Below are 22,990 nucleotides of genomic sequence, written 5' to 3'. Positions count from 1 at the left end.
CATGTGGAGTTTGCTTACAACAAGGCGGTACATTCTACCACAAAGTTGTGTCCCTTTGAGGTGGTGTATGATTTCAAACCCATTACTCCACTTGACTTGTTGCCTCTACCCATACATGAGAGAGTTAATATGGAGGCATCAAAGAGGTCAGATTTTGTACGGAAGATACATGTGAAGACTAAAGAGTTGATAGACAAGAAAGGCAAGAGCAATGTTGCAAGGGTGAACAAGGAGCGGAAGGAGATGTTGTTCAAGCCTGGTGATATGGTATGGGTACATTTCCGCAAGGATAGGTTTCCGAAGCTACGGAAGTCCAAGTTGCTTCCTCGTGGTGCTGGTCCTTACAAAGTGCTTGCCAAGATCAAATGATAATGCATACTCTATAGATCTTCCAATTAATGAGTTTGGTGCCAGTAATTCTTTCAATGTGGCTGATTTGACACCATATGATGGAGAAGACCTTGGAGCATCGAGGTCGACGCCTTTTGAAGGGGGGAGATGATGAGGACATCCCTACTACACTACTACCTCCGTCATTGCAAGATGAAGACGATGTTGCTGTGAAGCTCAAGCCCAATGAAGTTAGGATTGGACCTATGATAAGAGCTCGTGCGAAGCTACTCAAACAATAGGTGAACTTGTTCCTACGTGATATTTTGATCGATGAAAACTTTATACTGTCTAAGTCTTTTTATTTATGTATGATCAGGTACGAAGAGGGAGCAAGCATCGCACGAGGAGGAGAGGAGCAGCTGGATAAGAAACTGAACATGGAGCTGGACATGAAGATATCCCATGGACGCGCGAGGGAGGAGAGGGAGGCATGCACGAAGGAGGAAGAAGTCCAGGCCGGTGCACAGCCCGGTCAGACCGGCCGCCATGCCGGCGCGGCCGGTCCCAGATCCGGTCCAACCGGACTCCAGACCGAACGAGGCCGGCGCCGATCGGATTCTCAGTCGGTGCACACCGGGCAACATCCAGGGGCTTTGGACCCCTAGCCCGGTCACCACCCGGTGCCAGGCCCGGTCCCAGACCCGGTCGACCACCCCCCTGACTGGCTGTGTCCGAGTCTGTCTCGACCAGATCCGATCTGGGTCAGTTTTCAATGTATTTTCTCGAACCTTGGTCGTCCTGAACCCCTATATAAGTGCCCAGGACGCCCCCCAAATTAGGTTTAGACCACGTTTAAGATAAACCCTAGATCATAGTTGATTGCTTTGCAACTCTATCGAATTCATACACCATATTGCATCGATTTGGTGCTTGCTACAAAAAAGTCTTGTGTGATCTGCTGTTCCATTGGGAATTACAGTTGCAACTTACCGCTTCGTGGTCGGCGGCTACGTGCGCAAGTGTGTGGAGTTGCGAATATCTTGCAGGGTTGAGAGCTATTGCATTGGAGACAGGGATTGATCGAGAGACTTCGTCGGCGTCATACAAGTTATCTCAACCTCCTCATCGTGTTATCTCCGTTGTGTTCATCGTGTGTTCATCACCACCACCGTCGCTTACTGAGAAGATCGGGCAACCCCATATCATTTGGTGTCAGCTAGGGGAATCGAGGTCAATCCAGAGAAAATACAGGCTATCTTAACGATGAGAAAACATACACTCTCACATTTATTTTGCCAAGACTTTGAACATATCTTTCCATTATTTTAGTCAACCGATCTCCTCCATAAGTGCGCTAGCCTCCCATCAAACTTTGCATTGGCTCTAGTAATACGTAGCATTGATTGTTAATCATAGTATAGCAAGGGTATTTTGTAACCCTATCAAACTTCAGTAATGGGGGTTCCAGGTAAGTGTCACAATTCTTTATGGCATCACATAAGAGCATCCCCACTCGTCTCCCCGACGAGACCCCCGAGCGACGTTTTTTCCATCCGGACGGCGAAATTTGGCCCAGTCGCGCCCCCGGTTCCTCGTTTTCGTCCGGATTTGGCCCTTCATCCATCCGATGAGCCCACGCCATCCCCGGTCCCCCGGGGATCTATCGGGGAGTCTGGACGAGTGAAAAGCGGGGAAGGGCCCGATCTGTCGGCGACTCGACACACGAACCCCACCGCCACCTCGCTCAAAATCTCCCCCACCCCTCGTATCTCTCTCGCCGCCGGCACCACCCCGCCGGCTTGTTGCCCAGATTCCGTCGTCCCTCCTTCTCCACCTGCCTATATTCCACCGTCTTTCGACGACGGCCTATCTGGCTGCTCCTCCGCCGGCCTATTTTCCGACGACGGCCTACTCCTCGTCGTTCGCGGCTCGGGTTGCCTCGACCACGCCCGTCGGGTGTTCGTCCATTTGCCTCGCCGGCGATGGACTCGGATGAAGAGGAGGAGCAGATGTTCGTCGAGCTTATGCGAGAAGAGATGGCAGCCGCCGCCCAAGACGAGGAGCACATGATGATCCTCGGTTGTTTATCAAGCATGTACGCCAGGGTGGCAACTGGTCGACGTGGTGGGTCGGCACCAGGTCCCCGGAAGTGCAAGCCGAGACAACGAATGGAGGGCTACTGCATGTTGTACACCGACTACTTCGCCGACAATCCATTGCACGGTGAGACTGTTTTCAGGCGTTGTTTCAGGATGAGCAGAAAGCTATTTCTGCAAATTGTGTATGCCATCCGAGACTTTGACCCCTACTTCAGATGCAAGGCGGATTGCACTCGGCTTGGTTGGATTTTCGTCACCTGCGAAGTGCACAGTGGCTATGAGGATGCTGGCGTATGGAGCTCCCGGTGATGGTGCAGATGACTATCTTCGGATGGCGGAGTCCACTGCCCTTGATTGTTTCTACCGGTTCTGCAGAGCCATCATAGCAGTGTTCGGGGACTTTTACTTGAGATCACCCACCGTCGAAGACACTCAGAGGATACTTGCAGCAAATGAAGCTATGGGTTTTCCAGGGATGCTTGGAAGCATTGACTGCATGCATTGGAAATGGAAGAACTGTCCGTTTGCTTGGCAGAGAATGTACAAGGGTCACAAAAACGGCTGCACTGTGATACTTGAAGCAGTGGCTACCCATGATCTCTGGATTTGGCACTCTTTCTTTGGTATGCCTGGATCCAACAATGACATCAACGTCCTAAACTGCTCCCCGATCTTTTCCAAGCTTGTTGAGGGTCATGCTCCCCCGGTGAACTATGTGATCAATGGTCGGCACTACAACAAAGGATACTACCTTACATACAGTATCTATCCAAAGTGGGCAACATTTGTGAAGACTATCTCGAAACCTAGCACCCCCAAACTTTGCGAGTTTGTCAAGAAACAAGAAGCTTGCCGAAAAGACGTCGAGCGTGCATTTGGTGTCCTCCAGCAGAGATTTGTTGTCGTCCGGTTCCCCGCTATGACTTGGTCCAAAGATCAGATGTGGGAGGTGATGAACTGTTGTGTGTGCTTACACAATATGATTATTGAAAATGAGCGAAAACATCCGGTTCCTCTGTCTGAGCAAGAAGCACCATATGAGAGAGAGGGTCCTCTTGCACAGCCTAATCACCGAGTGCCGACATCATGGGCCGCCTTCATTGCTATGCGCCAGGAGATTCGAGACTGTACAATGCATCAACAGCTGCAAGATGATCTGGTGGAGCACATATGGACGCTCCGAGGCAACGCCAACGCCGACGCCAACTAGTCTGTCTTCATTTGTTTCAAAACTTGTGAAATTGTGTGCTTCATTTGTTTCAGCACTTGTTAAACATTGTACTGATTTTCGCCGAATTTGTTTCAGCTATTTTATGACTCTTGTTCGCCGAACTTGTTAAATTTTATGTTGAATTTGTTTGAAACATGTCAAATGGTCGAGGGTGGGGGTTTCCTGCCTGGGGGACGGCTGGAACTTCGGCGCTCCCCAGGCCAAATTTTCCTCCAATCCGGACGAAAATTTCGCCGGATTTGGGCATGGAGAGGGCCAACGAGTGGAGATGCTCTAATGTGGACAGAGTTCTGTATTCAGTACTTACCATGCGACTGTAGCAGTTGAGCACTACAGTGTATCAAAATGCAAGAGATGTACTTTTAACTCCACTCGTCCTGAACCAAGTAGAACTTTCAGCACTGACCATAGTTGCATATATCCAGAGGTTCAGCAGGTGGTACAAGATAATCAAGTTGAGCTGGCTGTAGGGTTTCAAGGTACTTGCTCCTGCTCGACGCGGCTGTGGCGCTCAGTGGCAGCTCAATAATGCCGCTGCGAGATGTACTTGGATGATTGGTGACAAACGAAGGCCATGGCGATGGCCTGAGTATGTGCCCATGTTGCTTGATGCTCGCAGCTACATCCAGTTTGAATTCAGGTGTCAGCAAAGCAATGCCATTATCAGACCATCTTGCCGAACACCTTGTCGACACCATGGTGTCCAGTTCGAGGACAGAAAATTAAATGGTTGCCGTGACCTGGTTGTTGCGGCCTCTGCAGGGGCTTTGGGGATGGAGTCGTCGTTGTGAGGACTAGTGACACTGCCGCGAGGTTGTCGCCATTGCGAGCATGTGCCAGGCCACCCATCGAGCAGGTGGCGGGTGTCTGAGCAGCAACTCCAACGGTGTCATGGTCTCCATCACTCTCTCCCGAGGCAGCAAGCTTGGGGAAGACATCGACGGTGGCCTCACTGCTTGGGCACTCCATCGAGCACGTGGTCGGCATTAGAGAAAATTGGCAGCTCACGTCGATGGTGGTGACGCTCTGGTCTGCCCTGCACTGCACTGGAGCAGTGGGCTGTGGGAAGACATCAGTGAGAATCTCCGCAGGTATGAGGCTATCGCTGACGCTCAGCTTGTCGACAGCCATCGATGTGTCCTTCCCGATTTCATCCTCCCTTACCCGAGCAAGGACTGATGCACTGGTCATGCTAGAAGGTGACCACGACCGCACGGCTGTATGAATATCATCCCGCAGGCCCTCAACATACTGGTGGATGAAGCACTTGGTGTTGAGATTGGAGTTGAGATCCAACACACGGTGAAGACGCTCCCAGAACGCTGATGTGTACTCGACCACCATCCCTGTCTGCTTCAGCTCCATCAACGAGCACGTGTGTAGGTGGAAAATACTCAAGGACATTTCTTCAAACGGGTGGTAGGCTCGAAGTGGGGTGGTGATTGTTTTGTGAATTTTGTTGGTTCTGATATCAAATTTTCACGACCCAATCACAGGGATGTGACGAAAAGGAGAATCGGTAACAATATTTGGGTACAATTTGAGGATACAAAAGAGTTTGAGGTGAGGAATTAGCAAAGCAAGGAGGTGAGTTACAAGAGCAGAAGCTTGGGAGACGTTTCAATCCTTCGATCCTTAGTAAAGCCCAATCGATGAGTACCAGCATAAACGGACCGTAGTGAAAAGCGTGCGAGGAATAACAGACAGTCAAACCAAGAAACAAGGTAAAGGAAAGGAAAATAATCTGATGCACCGAGTATATATATTGTTTCCTGCAGCGTATAATGAACACATGAGTGTATAGAAGAGAGACAAGCGAGCCAGCAGCACAGCAGCGAAGACTAAATTAACCTCTGATAATAAATCTACTAATCCATAATCATCATCATGTACTACTATATATAAGTAGTGTAGTTCCTAGGCGTTGGTCCGTCTCTGCTAACCAGCCCTTGCCGGCTCTGGTTGTGATGGCTTGGCCCTTGTATGTACACATTGAGCACCAACTAACCCTCTGGCATCTTTTACCATGCTATGCTTATATCTTCGTTGAGGTCAAACAACAAGTGGCCTTTCTCGTCGCGGCTGTTGTCCTCAATCTTTGGCACCTGCTAGCCAAGAAGATGAGTTTCAGTTGGACATTGAAATCCCAAAACAGATCGAACATGCAGCACAAAACTAGTGTAGAGGTTATGAAAAAAGAAGAGTGCTTAAGCAAGTAAAGATTCTGATGGGGGGATCACGTGGAAGGGCTGAGAAGTAACAACAGTGGAATAAAATAGTAACAAACAAAATAGTCGTGATCGCTAGGGGAAATACAGATTAGCTCTCGGGTGCCACGCAACCCTATACTTAGAAAAATAAAATAAAAATATTAAAAAAAGTTCAAAAAAATTTAAACCTTTTTAGGAATCAAAGATGATCGGGTATTGTACTTGAAACAAAATATTCGCTAATGCCATCATCTATAGTACCACGCAAAGCATTATCTTAAGGAATCTGCTGCTGGCAAACACAGTTAGTACACTAAAATACATAGAAGAGTTTATCTGTAATTAGTTTAGCTAGTAATTCGATTTGAACGGAACGAGTCGCATCCCTCGTGGCATCAAGAGGAGGGACCCACGTCCAGACTGACACCTAGTAAAAGCCGAGTCCGCTTTACAACATCCTATGAGGCAGCAAAAGGTTTCTTCTACTTCCCAATAAAGAAATTCAACGAGTTAACTCAAAAAAAAAAACACAAACCATAGAACCGGCTGGACCGCCCGCGAAACAGCACCGGAAACCTCCAAGAAAGAGGAAGCCGGTCTATATCTTGCATGGCAAGCCAGAAACAAACAAAAATTACTGCCCAAGGAAGAAAAGAAAAACTAGGTCAAACTGGATGCTCCCTGATTCTCTCAGAACGGGGAAGAATACTCGCAGCCCAGGACAAGCTCGGGTAAAAGACGGAGGAAACAAAAAAAAAATGATGGCGATGGGGATTCGTCTACAGTCACACACACACGCGATATACTGGTTCCAAATCCGCAGCTAACGACACACAATAATTAGCCATCAATTTCAAATCCTCTTTCCTGGTGGTACAAGAAGAAGAGAAGAAAAGGATTATTTTTTTCATTTACGATATTTCGGTGGCTGCTGTATTGGCGAGGAAATCGGGAAAACCGAACTAGCCTGCGTGCGGCTACGCACAGCGCTGAGGCGACGGCTTCTCTCTCTCTCTGCTTTTCGCGGACCGCACGAAAACAAACCGGTCACGAAAACGACCCGGAGTCAGTGAAACGCCGCGTGACAATTTGCGGAAAGAAGTGTTTATTTTTTTCTATGGAACACAAGAACTTCATCTTCTAGATTCTATCCATACTCGTAGAACTGCAACTTGAAGGTCGCATCTGAAACCTACGGCAAAACCAAGATGAAAGCTTTCCACAATTGCGAATCTAGAAACATTTTATGGCAACACAAGAAACAGACCAATCAGCTATACTGCTGGAAATTCAACTGCCGAGATTCAGACACATGAGCGTGTGGGCCGACGAAAACACAAGATTCGCAAGGAAAAGCGAGACGATGGCGCCGTGAAAACCGCAAAGAATGGGCAAGGTAATAGAACTCACCTCAACTTGAACGGCCGTCGCCGCATCCTGGGCGTGGGCGTGGGCGTCCGGCCGCGAGCGCTTCGCCGGTGAGCTGCACCCCTCGTCGCCGCTGGATCTGCTCGCCTTGCGCTTGGCCCCTTCATCCCCGCTGGACGACGCCCCGGATCGAGCGGCGATGGCGTAGTCAAAGGGGGTCTCCGGGCTCGACGCCGCCATCAAGGCCTCCTTCCGCGCGCCCACCTTGACGCTCGGGGAAGGAGCGGATCCGGACGCCGACCTCCGCCGCGCCTGCCGGACGCGGGGGTGCAACCACGCCCTCTCCTCCTCGCTGGAAGATGCGCCGGATCTGGAGGGGACTGGCTGCCACAGCCGCGCCAAGAGGCCAACCCAGGACGGTGACCACCCGTTGGGGCGCAAAGACACAGGCACCGGGTCCCGTGGCCGCTTCGGCCATCCCTCCGGCAACGGCGGCAGCTCAGCCTCCCGCTCCGCAGGCGCAGCGAGTTCCTTGGAGGGCGGCAGGATCCAGTCCGGCCACTCCGTCAGCGTCCTGGTCCGGAGGGTGAGCAGTATCCTGGCGGCCGCGGCCGCGACCGATCTGTCGTCCTCCTCCATGGAGAGAGAGAAAGAAAGAAAGGAACACGCTCTTCTCACGCCGCCGCCTCGACCCGGTGTGTTTTATCTTGCAGAAATACAGGAAAAGAGGGAGGAGAGGAGAGGGGAGGTGGGTTTTATAACTAGCTAGAGGCCGAGGCGATTTGGCGAGGGGGAGAAGGAGACGGACTGCAGTGGGCCGCCGCCTAGACCCGGTGTTCGTGGATCTCTGTCGCTGCCCTGTGGGTCCCGTGCCTTTAACTTGCAAGTTGGCCGCCGGGGGAGTCGGTAAACCAAGCTCTCGTGACATCGACTCGCTGGCACGTGGGCCCCACGCTTCTCTGGGTGCTGGGTCAAGGTTCGATGCGATTAGGTCTTCACGTGGGGCCGATGCGTCCATGATTACGTACCACTTTTTCATTTATTTTTATACGGTTTCGTGAGGGAGTTGTCTCCACGCGACCACGCTCTCGGATTGTGAGGAGCGGAGGAACAGCTGTTTTGTACTTTGCGATACACCTAAGTACTGGATGCCAGGTGGGCCCGATCGGTCGTGATTAGACGGGTGCTGCACCACTGGATGTATTTACGGGGCGATATTTGCGGAGACGTGCCCCTGTCAAGACATCTCATCCGAGTCGAGTAGGGCTGGCTGGATTCAGCATCTCCATGTAGTAACTGCGTCTCGCTTTCTCCACGCAATAAGAGCTCCGGTTGCACGTAACGGAACTGAAACCGAAAACCGAACCCAAAAAAACCTAATTGCTACTGAAATTCCGGTTTTTTCGGTTTATGGTTAAGTTACAGTTAACAGAAGTATTAACCAGATGACGGTCGGTTAATTCGGTTTAAAACCGAAAAACCGCGGTTTTTACCGAAACTAACCGAAGTCAGCCCAGCGCAGTAGCTCCGCTCCGAAGGCCCAGCGGCCCAACTAGTCGAACATGCAGCCTCCATCGGTCCCTCTCGTATCGCTTGCGCACGGCCGCAACGAGCAGCAGAGAGCGGCGCCGAACCCTAGCTTTAGCTAGCTCCTGCTAGCGGAGCGCGGTCCTCCGACCTCCGGCGACCTACCTCTAGGCCCCCGCCTCCTCTCCTCCGCGTACTAGCCCAGCTCCAGTCTACTTCACGGCAAGACGCAGCACGCCGCCCTCTACCGCACAACGAAGACGCGCCATTCTCTGGCCTTCCGATGGATGGCCGCCTTAGTTAGCACCGCTCTTACACAGTGAATCTCCCGTTCAGCATCTCCGCCTGCCGGCCGCGAACTGCGTCACGTCGGGCACCAAGCCACCAACCACGATCTACCAGGCGCGTGCCTTGTGTGACGCACTGACGCCTGTAGCTACGCATCTAATCTCACCTGAAGGAAGAAACCATCTAATCTCACCTTCTCTCTGTTATTCAGTTTCTGATATACTACTTGCCACTGTATCATGTATTATGGAGAATTATACACTTCTAAATTCTTAGTTCGTGATAGCAACTCGGTAGTTTGGTTATACAAAATACAAAACTGAAATTTATGACCATACAAATTATGTGTCATTCAAAAATTCGCGTCAACTTTGGTTAATTTAGTTATTACCGAAACCGAACCGATATCAGATGGTTATTACCGAAACCGAACCGTATTTGTGTATAAAACCGTATTTACCGAAGTATTAAAAATATATTTACCGAAAAACCGTATTTACCGAACCGAATTAACCGAATTAACCGAACGCGCAGCCGGAGTAAGAGCAACTCCAGCCATTGCCGCTCTTCACGGCTAAATTCAGTGTTAAATAGCGTCGGATTTGTTAATTTGATTGAAACGACGCCTCTCCCTGGCTCGTGTTTCGTGTTTATATAGGGTAGAAAGAGTCTCTACCGTGGCAATACATAGAGTGTATATATGGGTGGAGTACTACTCCATACCGTATAACGTGATACATATCATATGTCTAACAGCCTCCCTTAATCTAAACTTCTCTGAAGATTTAGATTACATCTAAATTCTCTCAAGTTGGCAACCGGTAAAGCCTTGGTAAACCCATCAGCAATTTGATCTTTGCTTGATATAAACTTGACCTCAAGTTGTTTGCGTGCCACTCGTTCACGAACAAAGTTGAAATCAATTTCAATGTGTTTTGTTCTGGCATGAAACACGGGATTTGCAGACAGATAGGTAGCTCATAAATTGTCACACCAAAGCCGTGGTCGTTCTCCCAATCGCACACCAAGTTCTTTGAGAAGAGATTCAACCCAAATTAGCTCAGTGGTAGCATTGTCTAGTGCTTTATATTCAACTTATGTGCTTGACGTGGAGACTGTAGGCTGTTTTCTGGAACTCCGTGAAACCAGGTTTTGTCCTACAAAGATAGCAAAACCTCCTGTAGATCTCCTGTCATCCAAGTTTCCAGCCCAATCTGCATCTGTAAAGGCACTTAATAAAGTAAAGCGTGACTTCTGAAAGGTAATACCAAGCCGGGATGTATCAGAGACATAGCGAAGAATTCTTTTCACTGCTGTCCAGTGAGAGGTCATGGGAGCATGTAGATATTGGCAAACCTTGTTAACTGAGAAAGACAAGTCTGGGTGAGTCAAAGTGAGATACTGGAGAGCACCCACAATGTTGTGATATCGTGTGCTATCCCCGGTGCCTAGAGGTTCCCCCTCAGTGAGAGATAGCTTGTCAATGGAGGACAGATGCGTGGGTGCGGCCTTGTAGTCCTTCATACCAACTTTATCTAATAACTCAGAGGCATACTTATGCTGAGTAAGTACTAACCCATCCGGTGTATGAGCAAATTCAATTCCGAGAAAGAAGTGTAATTGTCTAAGATCCTTGATTGCAAAGTGCACATTGAGTTCCTTGAGCAAGATGGCAATGGCTTGATCTGGGGAGCTAGTCACAATAATGTCATCAACATATATCAGGACATAAATCATAATATCATGCTTGTGATAAAGGAACAAGGATGTATCAGCTTGAGAAGGAATGAACCCGAGGACATGCAGTTTGGAGCTCAAACGAGAAAACTAGGCACGAGGAGCTTGCTTGAGACCATATAATGCTTTGTCAAGCTTGCAAACGTGGTGAGGAGCATGGGGATTTTCAAAACCAGGGGGTTGTTTCATATACACATCCTCTTCCAGAACACCATGTAGGAACGCGTTCTTACATCTAGCTACCGAAGACTCCAGCCTCGAGAGACAGACAGAGCTAAAACAGTGCGAATAGTGGCTGCTTTAACAACTGGACTGAAGGTGTCTTCATAATCAATGCCAAAACGTTGCTTGAACCCTTTGGCAACGAGGCGAGATTTATATCGGTCAATAGAACCATCAAAGCGTCTCTTGATGTGATATACCCACTTGCAATCTATGATATTTCTGTGAGAGCCACGAGGAACAAGATGTCATGTATGATTATTGATGAGAGCACCATATTCTTCTTCCATAGCATGACGCCATTGAGGATGATCAAGAGCCTCAGAAGTAGTGTGAGGCTCCCCTGTGGATGTTAGAAGGCCATAATGAATTGTACCATCTGTGTAAATTTTCGGGTTGCGTATACCTTGTTGGAGGCGAGTGCGCAATCCCAGTTGTGGCGGAGCCACAGGAGCAGAACCCGCAGAGGATCCTGACGATTGCGACGAGACCGCGTTGTCGCTGCTGGCATCGGTGTCGGAGACAGCGGCAGCCGAGGAGGGCGTGGCAGGCTCCGGTTGGTCTGGAGGTGGAGCCACACTAGCGCTGTCGGCCGGGCTGTCGGGGGCGTGGGGGCGCTGCTGCTGCTGTCCGAGGTGACAGCAGGGGACCCAGGCGGGGCAGGCGGGGCGTGTGGCGTGGCCGGGCTGTAGGAAGCCCGGGGCGTTGCCGAGGGGGAGATTCTCCCGCCCTCGGGATCAGCAGCGACGCGGTGACCAGGTGCTGGTGGCGGGCGATCCGAGGTGGATCCCTGCCGCACGTTGGCACGTAGCGGCGACGGCGGTGCGACTTCAGAGGACTCTCCCGAGTCCGTTTCTTCACCGATTTCAACGAAATTTGTATCAGAATGATCAGTATGAAGAGTAATATCATCTGGAGGTGGAATATCTTGAGGTTCCTGGCCAAGATTAGTCATCACAGGTATAATAGGCAACGGCATGTAATCATCAGTTTGTGCATCCCCAACAGTAGTAGGTGTATCATGAGGGAGCAAAAGAATGTCATTACGAAGGCGGCGGCCTGCATTAGGATGCAGATCAGCGAAAGGAAAAATACGCTCATCAAAGACCACATCACGAGAAATGTAAACACGTCCCGTGGAAACATCTAGACATTTGACACCCTTATGAAGAGGACTATATCCCAAGAAAACACATTTAGTGGAGCGGAAGGCAAGTTTGCGTTTGTTGTAAGGTCTAAGATTGGGCCAACAGGCGCAACCAAAAACACGCAGGGATTCATAGTTGGGTTTGGAGTGCATAAGGCGTTCAACAGGAGTGTCAAAATTGATGACTTTGCTGGGTAGGAGGTTAATCAAAAAGGTAGCTGTCAGAAAAGCCTCATCCCAGAATTTTAATGGCATGGATGCATTTGCAAGAAGGGACAAGCCAACTTCAACGATATGGCGATGTTTGCGTTCAGCGGAGCCATTTTGTTGATGAGCATGTGGACAGGAGACATGATGAACAATGCCACACTTTTGACAGAAACTGTTGAGTTTTACATATTCACCACCCCAATCAGTTTGCATGGTTTTAATCTTTCTCTCAAATTTCCGTTCAACAAATTTCTGAAAATTAAGAAAAACTTGGAACACTTCAGAACGGTTTTTAAGCAAGTAAATCCAAGTAAACTTGCTATAATCATCAATAAAGCTCACATAGTACTCATGTTTGCCAGCAGAAGCAGGTGCTGGGCCCCATACATCAGAGAATACTTGTTCCAAAGGAACAGTAGAGACACTAGTAGAGATGGGGTATGGCAACTGGTGACTCTTAGCTAGTTGAAATGCATCACAGACATATGGATTTATTTGTGGAGAATAAGAGAGTTCATTTTTCCTAAGTATTTGCTGCACCACAAAAGATGATGGATGACCTAAACGACGATGCCATGTGGAGGACGATGGCTTTATTGTGACGAAGACTTCCTTGTGCACCCCACTAGGAATAGGAACTAGCGGGTACAGACCACCAATGCACGGCCCTTTAAACAGAACCGTCCTTGTTGCCTGGTCCTTGATCAAAAAGAAGAAAGGATGAAACTCAATGTAAACGCCGTTATCAAGGGTAAGTCTATGAACGGAAAGAAGATTTTTGGATGCAGCAGGTACATGTAAGACATTTTTAAGTTGCAAAGTACTATGTGGGGTATGCAAAACTGAATGACCAACATGAGAGATTTGCATACCATGACCATTGGCAGTGTGAACATGTTCGCGGCCCTTGTACTTGTCATGTGTGGTGAGCTTGTTTAACTCAGCATTGATATGATCCGTGGCATCCGTATCCGGGTACCAGTTTGTGTCAACACCATAGGAAGCAACATGAGCAGATTTTTCCTTGCGATCTCCATCATCATCATCAGAATCATCGCGGTCTTTGTCTTGGTAGCGCCACCAGCACTCATTTGCAGGGTGCCCATATATGTTGCAGATTTGGCACTCGACTTCTACAAACGGTGTAGGGGCGCGGTTTTGGCGACGGCGACTGATAACCCACAAGTATAGGGGATCGCAACAGTCTTCGAGGGAAGTAAAACCCAAATTTATTGATTCGACACAAGGGGAGGTAAAAAATACTTATAAGCCTTAACAACTGAGTTGTCAATTCAGCTGCACCTGGAAAAGCACTAGTAACAGGGGTGATGTGAAAGTAGAAGTAATATGAGAGCAGTAGTGACAGTAACACAGCAGCAGTAGCAGTAATATGAGAGCAATGGCACCAGAAAATAGTTGATACTACTTCCAATGTCATGTAGAACGAGTATATCATGATGAAAGATGGACCGGGGTTCCCAGCTATCTACACTAGTGGTAACTCTCCAATAACAAGTCTTGGGTGAACAAATTACAGTTGGGCAATTGATAGGATTGAAATAGCATTAAGACAGAACATCAAGATTATTAATTATGTAGGCATGTTTTCCATATATAGTCATACGTGCTCGCAATGAGAAACTTGTACAACATCTTTTGTCCTACCAGCCGGTGGCAGCCGGGCCTCTAGGGAATCTACTGGAAATTAAGGTACTCCTTTTAATAGAGCACCGGAGCAAAGCATTAACACTCCGTGAAAACATGTGATCCTAATATCTAAGCCTTCCCCTCCAGCTTGTCCCAATTTCGTCACTTTGGGGCCTTTGGTTCCGGACATAGACATGTGCAAACAACTTGTAGATACAATCTAAGCAATAAGTATAGAGCTTAAATCTATGATCATGCCACTCGGGCCCTAGTGACAAGCATTAAACACAACAAGATTGCAGCAACAATAACTTCACAACTTTATAGATAGATTAATCATAATGTAACAATCCATCGGATCCCAACAAACACAACACCGATTACATCAGATGAATCTCAATCATGTAAGGCAGCTCATGAGATCATTGTATTGAATTACATGGGGGAGAGAATACCAACTAGCTACAGCTAGAACCCGTAGTCCATGGGGGAACTACTCACGGAGCATGATGGAGGCGGTGGCGTCGATGGAGATGGCTTCCGGGGGCACTTCCCCAAGCTTACACAACGTTGATGGAGATGTATCAGCATCCCCAAGCTTAGTTCCTGCTCGCCCTCGAGTAGGTAAACGATAAAAAGAATAATTTCTGTAGTGACATGCTACTTACACAACCTTGATCATACTATTATAAAGCATATGAGATGAATGCAGTGACTCAAGGCAATGATCTATAGTTGCTACCAAATAGATAACATATAGCAAAACTTTTCATGAATAGTACTTTCAAGACAAGCATCAAAAGTCTCGCATAAGAGTTAACTCATAAAGCAATAAATTCAAAGTAAAGGCATCGAAGCAACACGAGAGGAAGATTTAAGTTTCAGCAATTGCTTTCAACTTTCAACATGTATATCTCATGGATAATGGTCAACACAAAGTAATATGATGAATGCAAATAAGAAAGTATGTAAGAATCAATGCACAGTTGACACAAGTGTTTGCTTCTAAGATGGAAGGAAATAGGTAAACTGACTCAACATAAAGTAAAAGAAAGGCCCTTCGCAGAGGGAAGCGGGGATTAAATCATGTGCTAGAGCTTTTTAAGTTTTGAAATCATATAGAGAGCATAAAAGTAAAGTTTTGAGAGGTGTTTGTTGTTGTCAACGAATGATAGTGGGCACTCTAACCCCCTTGCCAAACAGACTTTCAAAGAGCGGCTCCCATGAAGGACGTTATCTCTACCAGCAAGGTAGATCATCACTCTTCTCTTTTGTTTACACATGTACTTTAGTTTTAGTTTTATGGTTGACACTCCTCCCAACCTTTTGCTTACACAAGCCATGGCTAACCGAATCCTCGGGTGCCTTCCAACATTCACATACCATGAAGGAGTGTCTATTTGCAAAATTAAGTTGCTTACTGATGAATCAGGGCAAAACATGTGAAGAGAATTATTAGTGAAAGTTAATTAATTGGGGGCTGGGAACCTGATGTCTACGGGTGCTTCTATTCTTGTAGACAGTGTTGGGCCTCCAAGAGCAGAGGTTTGTAGAACAGCAGCAAGTTTCCCTTAAGTGGATCACCCAAGGTTTATCGAACTCAGGGAGGAAGAGGTCAAAGATATCCCTCTCATGCAACCCTGCAACCACAAAGCAAGAAGTCTCTTGTGTCCCCAACACACCTAATAGGTGCACTAGTTCGGCGAAGAGATAGTGAAATACAAGTGGTATGAATGAGTATGAGCAGTAGTAACGGCGCCAGAAAAGTGCTTGCTGGCGTGTGGTTGATGGTGGTAATATTGCAGGAAGTACAGATGCAGTAAAACAATAAACAAGCAGCGATAGCAGTATTTAGGAACAAGGCCTAGGGATCATACTTTCACTAGTGGACACTCTCAACATTGATCACATAACAGAATAAATAAATAGATGCTAGACTCTACACCCTCTTGTTGGATGATGAACACCACTAACCGTGTAGGATTACACGAACCCTCAATGCCGGAGTTAACAAGCTCCACAATATTCGATGTTCATGTTTAAATAACCTTAGAGTGCACGACAGATCAACATAACCAAACCAAGTACTAACATAGCATGCACACTCGTCACCTTCACACTACGAAAGGAGGAATAGATCACATCAATACTATCATAGCAATAGTTAACTTCATAATCTACAAGAGATCACAATCATAGCCTACGCCAAGTACTACACGACGCACACACTGTCACCATTACACCGTGCGGGAGGAATAAACTACTTTAATAACATCACTAGAGTAGCACACGGATAAATTGTGATACAAAACACATTGCAATCATAAAGGGATATAAATAAGCACTTCACTATGCCATTCATAACGGTGAATAAGTATTCTCGTGAAATATAGCCTAAGAGACCCACACGGTGCACACACTCGTCACCTTTACACACGTGGGACAAGGAGTCTCCGGAGATCACATAAGTAAAACCCACTTGACTAGCACAATGACATCTAGATTACAAGCATCATCATATGAATCTCAATCATGTAAGGCAGCTCATGAGATTATTGTATTGAAGTACATAGGAGAGAGATTAACCACATAGCTACCGGTACAGCCCCGAGCCTCGATGGAGAACTACTCCCTCCTCATGGGAGACAGCAGCGTTGATGAAGATGGCGGTGGTGTCGATGGAGGAGCCTTCCGGGGCACTTCCCTGTCCCGGCGGCGTGCCGGAACAGAGACTCCTGTCCCCCAGATCTTGGCTTCGCGATGGCGGCGGCTCTGGAAGGTTTTCTCTGGTTTCGTCGAACATGATAGGGTTTTCGCGACGGAAGCTTTAAGTAGGCGGAAGGGCAGCCTCGGAGGGGGCCTGGTGGGCCCACACACTAGGGGGGCGCGACCCCCCCTCTGGCCGCGCCAGGGTGGCGTGTGGGGCCCCCAGGGCTCCCCTCTGGCGGCTCTCGGGTGTTCTGGAAGCTTCGTCCAATTATAAGACTCTGGGCGTTGATTTCGTCCAATTCCGATAATATTTCCTTACTAGGATTTCTGGAACCAAAAACAGCAGAAAACAGCAACTGGCCCTTCGGCATCTCGTCAATAGGTTAGTTCCGGAAAACGCATAAATATGACATAAAGTATGTATAGAACATGTAGGTATCATCAATAATGTGGCATGGAACATAAGAAATTATCGATACGTCGGAGACGTATCAGCATCCCCAAGCTTAGTTCCTGCTCGTCCCGAGCAGGTAAACGATAACAAAGATAATTTACGGAGTGACATTCCATCATAACCTTGATCATACTATTGTAAACACATGTAATGAATGCAGCGATCAAAACAATGGTAATGACATGAGTAAACAAATGAATCATAAAGCAAAGACTTTTCATGAATAGTACTTTCAAGACAAGCATCAATAAGTCTTGCATAAGAGTTAACTCATAAAGCAATAAATCAAAGTAAAGGTATTGAAGCAACACAAAGGAAGATTAAGTTTCAGTGGTTGCTTTCAACTTGTAACATGTATATCTCATGGATATTGTCAATGTAAAGTAATATAACAAGTATGTAGGAATCAATGCACAGTTCACACAAGTGTTTGCTTCTTGAGGTGGAGAGAGATAGGTGAACTGACTCAACATAAAAGGTAAAAGAATGGCCCTTCGCAGAGGGAAGCATTGATTGCTATATTTGTGCTAGAGCTTTGGTTTTGAAAACATAAAGAGAGCATAAAAGTAAAATTTTGAGAGGTGTTTGTTGTTGTCAACGAATGGTAGTGGGCACTCTAACCCCCTTGCCGGACAAACCTTCAAAGAGCGGCTCCCATGAATTATTTTTATTTTTGGGTGGCACTCCTTCCAACCTTTCTTTCACAAACCATGGCTAACCGAATCCTCGGGTGCCCGCCAACAATCTCATACCATGAAGGAGTGCCTTTTTATTTTAGTTTTATTATGATGACACTCCTCCCCACCTTTGCTTTCTCAAGCCATGGCTAACCGAATCCTTCGGGTGCCGTCCAACAATCACATACCATGGAGGAGTGTCTATTTAGGTTAATTAATTTGGGACTGGGAATCCCATTGTCTTTTTGCAAAATTATTGGATAAGCGGATGAAGCCACTAGTCCATTGGTGAAAGTTGCCCAACAAGAATGAAAGATAAACACCACATACTTCCTCATGAGCTATAAAACATTGACACAAATCAGAGGTGATAAATTTTGAATTATTTAAAGGTAGCACTCAAGCAATTTACTTTGGAATGGCGGAGAAATACCATGTAGTAGGTAGGTATGATGGACACAAATGGCATAGTGGTTGGCTCAAGGATTTTGGATGCATGAGAAGTATTCCCTCTCGATAGAAGGCTTAGGCTAGCAAGGTTATTTGAAACAAACACAAGGATGAACCGGTGCAGCAAAACTCACATAAAAGACATATTGTAAACATTATAAGACTCTACACCGTCTTCCTTGTTGTTCAAAACTCAATACTAGAAATTATCTAGACTTTAGAGAGACCAAATATGAAAACCAAATTTTAGCAAGCTCTTCGTGTTTCTTCATTAATAGGTGCAAAGTATATGATGCAAGAGCTTAAACATGAGCACAACAATTGCCAAGTATCAAATTATCCAAGACATTTTATCAATTACCACATGTAGCATTTCCCGTTTCCAACCATATAACAATTAACGAAGCAGTTTCAACCTTCGCCATGAAAAAGTAAAGCTAAGAACACATGTGTTCATATGAACCAGCGGAGTGTGTCTCTCTCCCACACAAGCATTTATTCAAACAAAAACAAAAACAAACAGACGCTCCAAGTAAAGTACATAAGATGTGACCGAATAAAAATATAGTTTCAAGAGAAGTGACTGTTGGAGATATGCCCAAGAGGCAATAATAAAATGGTTATTATAATATATCTTTGTGTTTATGATAATGTTTACATATCATGCTATAATTGTATTAACCGAAACATTGATACATGTGTGTTATGTGAACAAACAAAGAGTCCCTAGTAAGCCTCTTGTATAACTAGCTTGTTGATTAATAGATGATCATGGTTTCGTGATCATGAACATTGGATGTTATTAATAACAAGATTATGTCATTATATGAATGATGTAATGGACACACCCAATTAAGCGTAGCATAAGATCACGTCATTAAGTTATTTGCTATAAGCTTTCGATACATAGTTACCTAGTCCTTTCGACCATGAGATCATGTAAATCACTTATACCGGAAAGGTACTTTGATTACATCAAACGCCACTGCATAAATGGGTGGTTATAAAGGTGGGATTAAGTATCCGGAAAGTATGAGTTGAGGCATATGGATCAACAGTGGGATTTGTCCATCCCGATGACGGATAGATATACTCCGGGCCCTCTCGGTGGAATGTCGTCTAATGTCTTGCAAGCATATGAATAAGTTCATAAGAGACCGCATACCACGGTACGAGTAAAGAGTACTTGTCGGAGACGAGGTTGAACAAGGTATAGAGTGATACCGATGATCAAACCTCGGACAAGTAAAATATCGCGTGACAAAGGGAATTGGTATCGTATGTGAATGGTTCATTCGATCACTAAAGTCATCGTTGAATATGTGGGAGCCATTATGGATCTCCACACTACAACAAAACCAGCCCTACAACAACACATACCTTGCAACGGTGCTGACATGTGTATCTACCCTCCATCTACCGAACGCACCCACGTCAAGGCTGGCTAGTTATAACCCACTCCCACCTCCGCATCTCTCCATACCAACTCTTGATCCCCATTATCCGTCAGTCCACCTTAACCCTAGAAGCAGGGTGCCGCCACAAATCAATCTGTCTAACAACATCTAATCCATTCCTCTCCAGCTTCCCCTCGCCTCGGGCCTTTAACAGTCATGTTGTTGTTGCTGCTCGGAGCCCACGCTAGGCGGCGAGCACTGAATGATGAAGCGGCGCGGGTGCACAGAGAAGGAGCGAGGCGGATCATAGAGGTCACAACGGAAGAAGGGCAATCCAGGTGCGACTTTTCATTTCCCCCCTTCAGATTCATATCTGTTTCCGTATGATTGATTAGTTCTATAACCTTGCAGTATCGCCTTTGGTTGGTTGGTGGTGATACCGAAGGCGCCGATGTGGATTTGGGACTGGTGCCTGGTGCCTGGAGTGACGAGGGTAGTTAGGATTCAGCTCTACATCGCCGCTAACATCGACGGTAGCCATCTCATGTCCATCGTTACAGGCCCGAAACTGTTTCCCCGTGCTATTAGCTGTTCACCCTCAGACCTGTCATAGGTACGCACTAAAGGCAGGAATTCTCACCTAACTCCTCACTCTAGTGCCAAATGTAGAGTCCGGTTTGCCATGCGCACTATTCTAAGTAATTAATTAAGTGATCAGGAAGAACATAAATTATTAGTATTGTTATTTGCAACTGGGCATATGTTCACATTCTGGTTAATAACCTATTTTGTTCTGCATCTTTCAGCAGCTGGAAATTTACTTCCTGAAGTTTCAGTAACTGAATTTTACTTCGGCAGATTAGAAGAAATTTGTATGTGAACTAATTGTCGTGCACCCTTATCTTGACAAGGTAACGTACTTGTTCGCTATGTTAACTTCAGGGCTGGAACTCAAGTTGTTGGTATAACATAAAATCTGGGTTTGTAGAATCACTGTTATCTACAATATGCCCATTGAGTTTTTTGAACTATGCCATGTTAGCAGTCCTGCCCAAAGTGTACCATTATGTGCCGCTTGTAAGATTTGTTAGGATCAACTTCATAGTTTATTGCATCGTATCTTTTTTTGTTTATTACAAACAGTTGTTAAGATATGCAACAAATACATGGTTAAAAGAGTAAACAGCTAATCATGAATCATATTTTCTACATAATTGAGTTTATCCATGGCCGGCATAATTATCTAGGTGCATTGCCCCTTGTTCTTATTTTTTACTGCTCTCTGTTTAGAAAATACACAGTGAGAAGCACCTGCAATACTTATCCATGGTCAGTTTGCATGCTAGTGATTGAAATCCATGGCCAGAATAAACCCATGGGAGCAAACTACTGGCTTGAGTTAACTTCAGTTATGCAGGTCAAGTTTTTTTTTTTGTGCGAATAAGTTATGAAGGTCAAGTTAATTGGATTGACATCATAGTTGTGTTTCCTACTGAATACCTGGAAGTTTGGCTGGTAAACAAAGGGAGAGGAACTATATTTCTATGTTGGGTGGATTTGAGGCCACTAAAAACTACTCTTTACCAAGAAGTAAATGCAAGCCAATTGCGTCTCCGTTTTACAGTCATTGTCTCGATCTAGTTGATTAAAGGGTTATGATATGCTATTAGATGGATAGATCATATTTTTACCATGGTTACTTATCTTTCCGTATGTACCATTGTATTTTGATCTGTCTGGTAACGAGTTGATGTGTAGGTGCGATGGTCTATTTCAAATGCACTGTATATCTGCACATAGACTTGGCATTGGCGAGCTAGTGAGGGGTGTTACAATAAATTCCAATCAACATGTAGATGTGAATCTAAAGATATCACCAGCGGAGATGCAGATTATGCATTTTTCTTTCATTTTTTAGTAGACTTTACTTTACATGTACGTACAGAATGCCTAGAGACAGGGTCTTACTATTGTTAAAATCATGTCTCTATTCAATTTATCAAGGAAAGAAACATGTAGACATGTGCTTTGCATGGTCAAGATATTATTTGTTCACTTCATGAGTAGTAGTGCAACCACAACGTAGAATTCACTAATCACTATATCCTTTGTACTGCTTTTTTTGTCACATCATTCTGTAATTGGAATATTATTTTTTCAGGCCCAAAAGATGAGCAAGGGCTCCTGTAACTAACCAATTCTGGACTGTACATGCCAATGCTGCACTTGTGAAAACTGAAGAGTTGGTACGGTAAGGCAGAAGGAACAAAAGCTGCATGGCTTTCAACCTTTGTATGTGACTATTTTACCGTCTCACTACTTGCATCATGTGATGTTTCTTCCACTGTTTTGTTAACAATTTGGCCTTTTACCTGTAGATTCAAAAGATAAATGGATGATGATATGGGTGAAAAGTTGAATGGAAGGAGGACAATGCTTTTGATGCTGGATAATCTACTTCACATCTATGCATCTTTAGTTATCTCGTAGGAAGGAAGTGATATTGTAAACATAATATTTATATATGTACACACGGATGGTTATCCTATTGTAATGCCATGATTTTAATCCAATATATAGTATGTTTCTCTTCTCTATAAATTAGTGATGTTGATTTTTCTCAGTTCGCGTATGTCTTGAAAGCAGGCCCAGTTCAAGATAATTGCGAAAAAATTAATATTATGGATGATATATTTGGGCCACTACTTGCCAGCGTTGTAAATATTTAATTAATAAAATTAATATTATGTGTGTATTCAATTGGGTAGTGCAAAGCACCAACATATGTGAGTGTTGTCCACCCTTAGTTCGATGCGTTGCTGCCTAGCAACGCCTCTGTTACCAACGGACCTATATGCGTTGCATTGTACCCTTGCAACACCCAAAAACGCAACGCACAATTATCCGTTGGTAGATGCGCTAGCAACGCCAATATTGGCGTTTAGATACAGATAAATGTGTTGCTGTAGGAGGGGTCCTGTTGTAGTGCCAGATCCCGCTATTGGTTATTGGTTGAAGAGAGTACTCAACCATGTCCGCATAGTTCGCGAACCGTAGGGTGACACACTTAAAGTTGGATGTTGAAATGGTAGAACTTGAATATGGAATGGAGTACGCATGTTGGGTGAACAAATTACGGTCGGGCAATTGACAAATAGAGAGAGCATAACAATGCACATACATGACATGATAAGTATAGTGAGATTTAATTGGGCATTACGACAAAGTACATAGACCGCCATCCAGCTGCATCTATGCCTAAAAGTCCACCTTCGGGTTATCAT

The 22,990-nt window shown here is 45.8% G+C and overlaps 1 protein-coding gene and 1 long non-coding RNA gene across 3 annotated transcripts; one reads left to right on the top strand and one right to left on the bottom strand.

Moving 5' to 3' along the window:
* Positions 1 to 5,388: 5,388 nt before the first annotated feature.
* LOC124685434 lies at positions 5,389 to 7,948 on the bottom strand. Of its 2 annotated transcripts, none has more exons than XM_047219789.1 (2): positions 7,284 to 7,948; positions 5,389 to 5,771 (listed from the first exon to the last, which is right to left on the bottom strand). In XM_047219789.1, the coding sequence occupies exons 1-2, from the start codon at positions 7,878 to 7,880 to the stop codon at positions 5,685 to 5,687; spliced, it is 684 nt and encodes a 227-aa protein (XP_047075745.1). In that variant the 5' UTR covers positions 7,881 to 7,948; the 3' UTR covers positions 5,389 to 5,684. The 2 variants fall into 2 exon arrangements, with proteins under 2 accessions (XP_047075745.1, XP_047075753.1); XM_047219797.1 differs by having other exon boundaries at positions 5,389 to 5,768.
* Positions 7,949 to 21,325: 13,377 nt separating this feature from the next.
* Positions 21,326 to 22,301, top strand: LOC124682769. Its single transcript, XR_006996433.1, has 2 exons — positions 21,326 to 21,957; positions 22,085 to 22,301. It is a non-coding gene; the product is annotated as an uncharacterized LOC124682769 (long non-coding RNA).
* The last annotated feature ends 689 nt before the right edge of the window (positions 22,302 to 22,990 follow it).

The sequence above is a fragment of the Lolium rigidum genome, chromosome 1 (genome assembly GCF_022539505.1).
Source record: "Lolium rigidum isolate FL_2022 chromosome 1, APGP_CSIRO_Lrig_0.1, whole genome shotgun sequence".
NCBI classification, from domain to species: Eukaryota; Viridiplantae; Streptophyta; class Magnoliopsida; order Poales; family Poaceae; genus Lolium; species Lolium rigidum.
This window is presented reverse-complemented; position numbering and strand designations above follow the sequence as displayed.

Excerpts from the sequence above, each read along its gene's own strand:
- LOC124685434 (XM_047219789.1), bottom strand. The coding sequence starts at position 7,880 with ATGGAGGAGGACGACAGATCGGTCGCGGCCGCGGCCGCCAGGATACTG. Across the intron at positions 5,772-7,283 it reads CGACGGCCGTTCAAGTTGAG|CAGGTGCCAAAGATTGAGGA; the intron begins GTGAGTTCTATT and ends CTTCTTGGCTAG.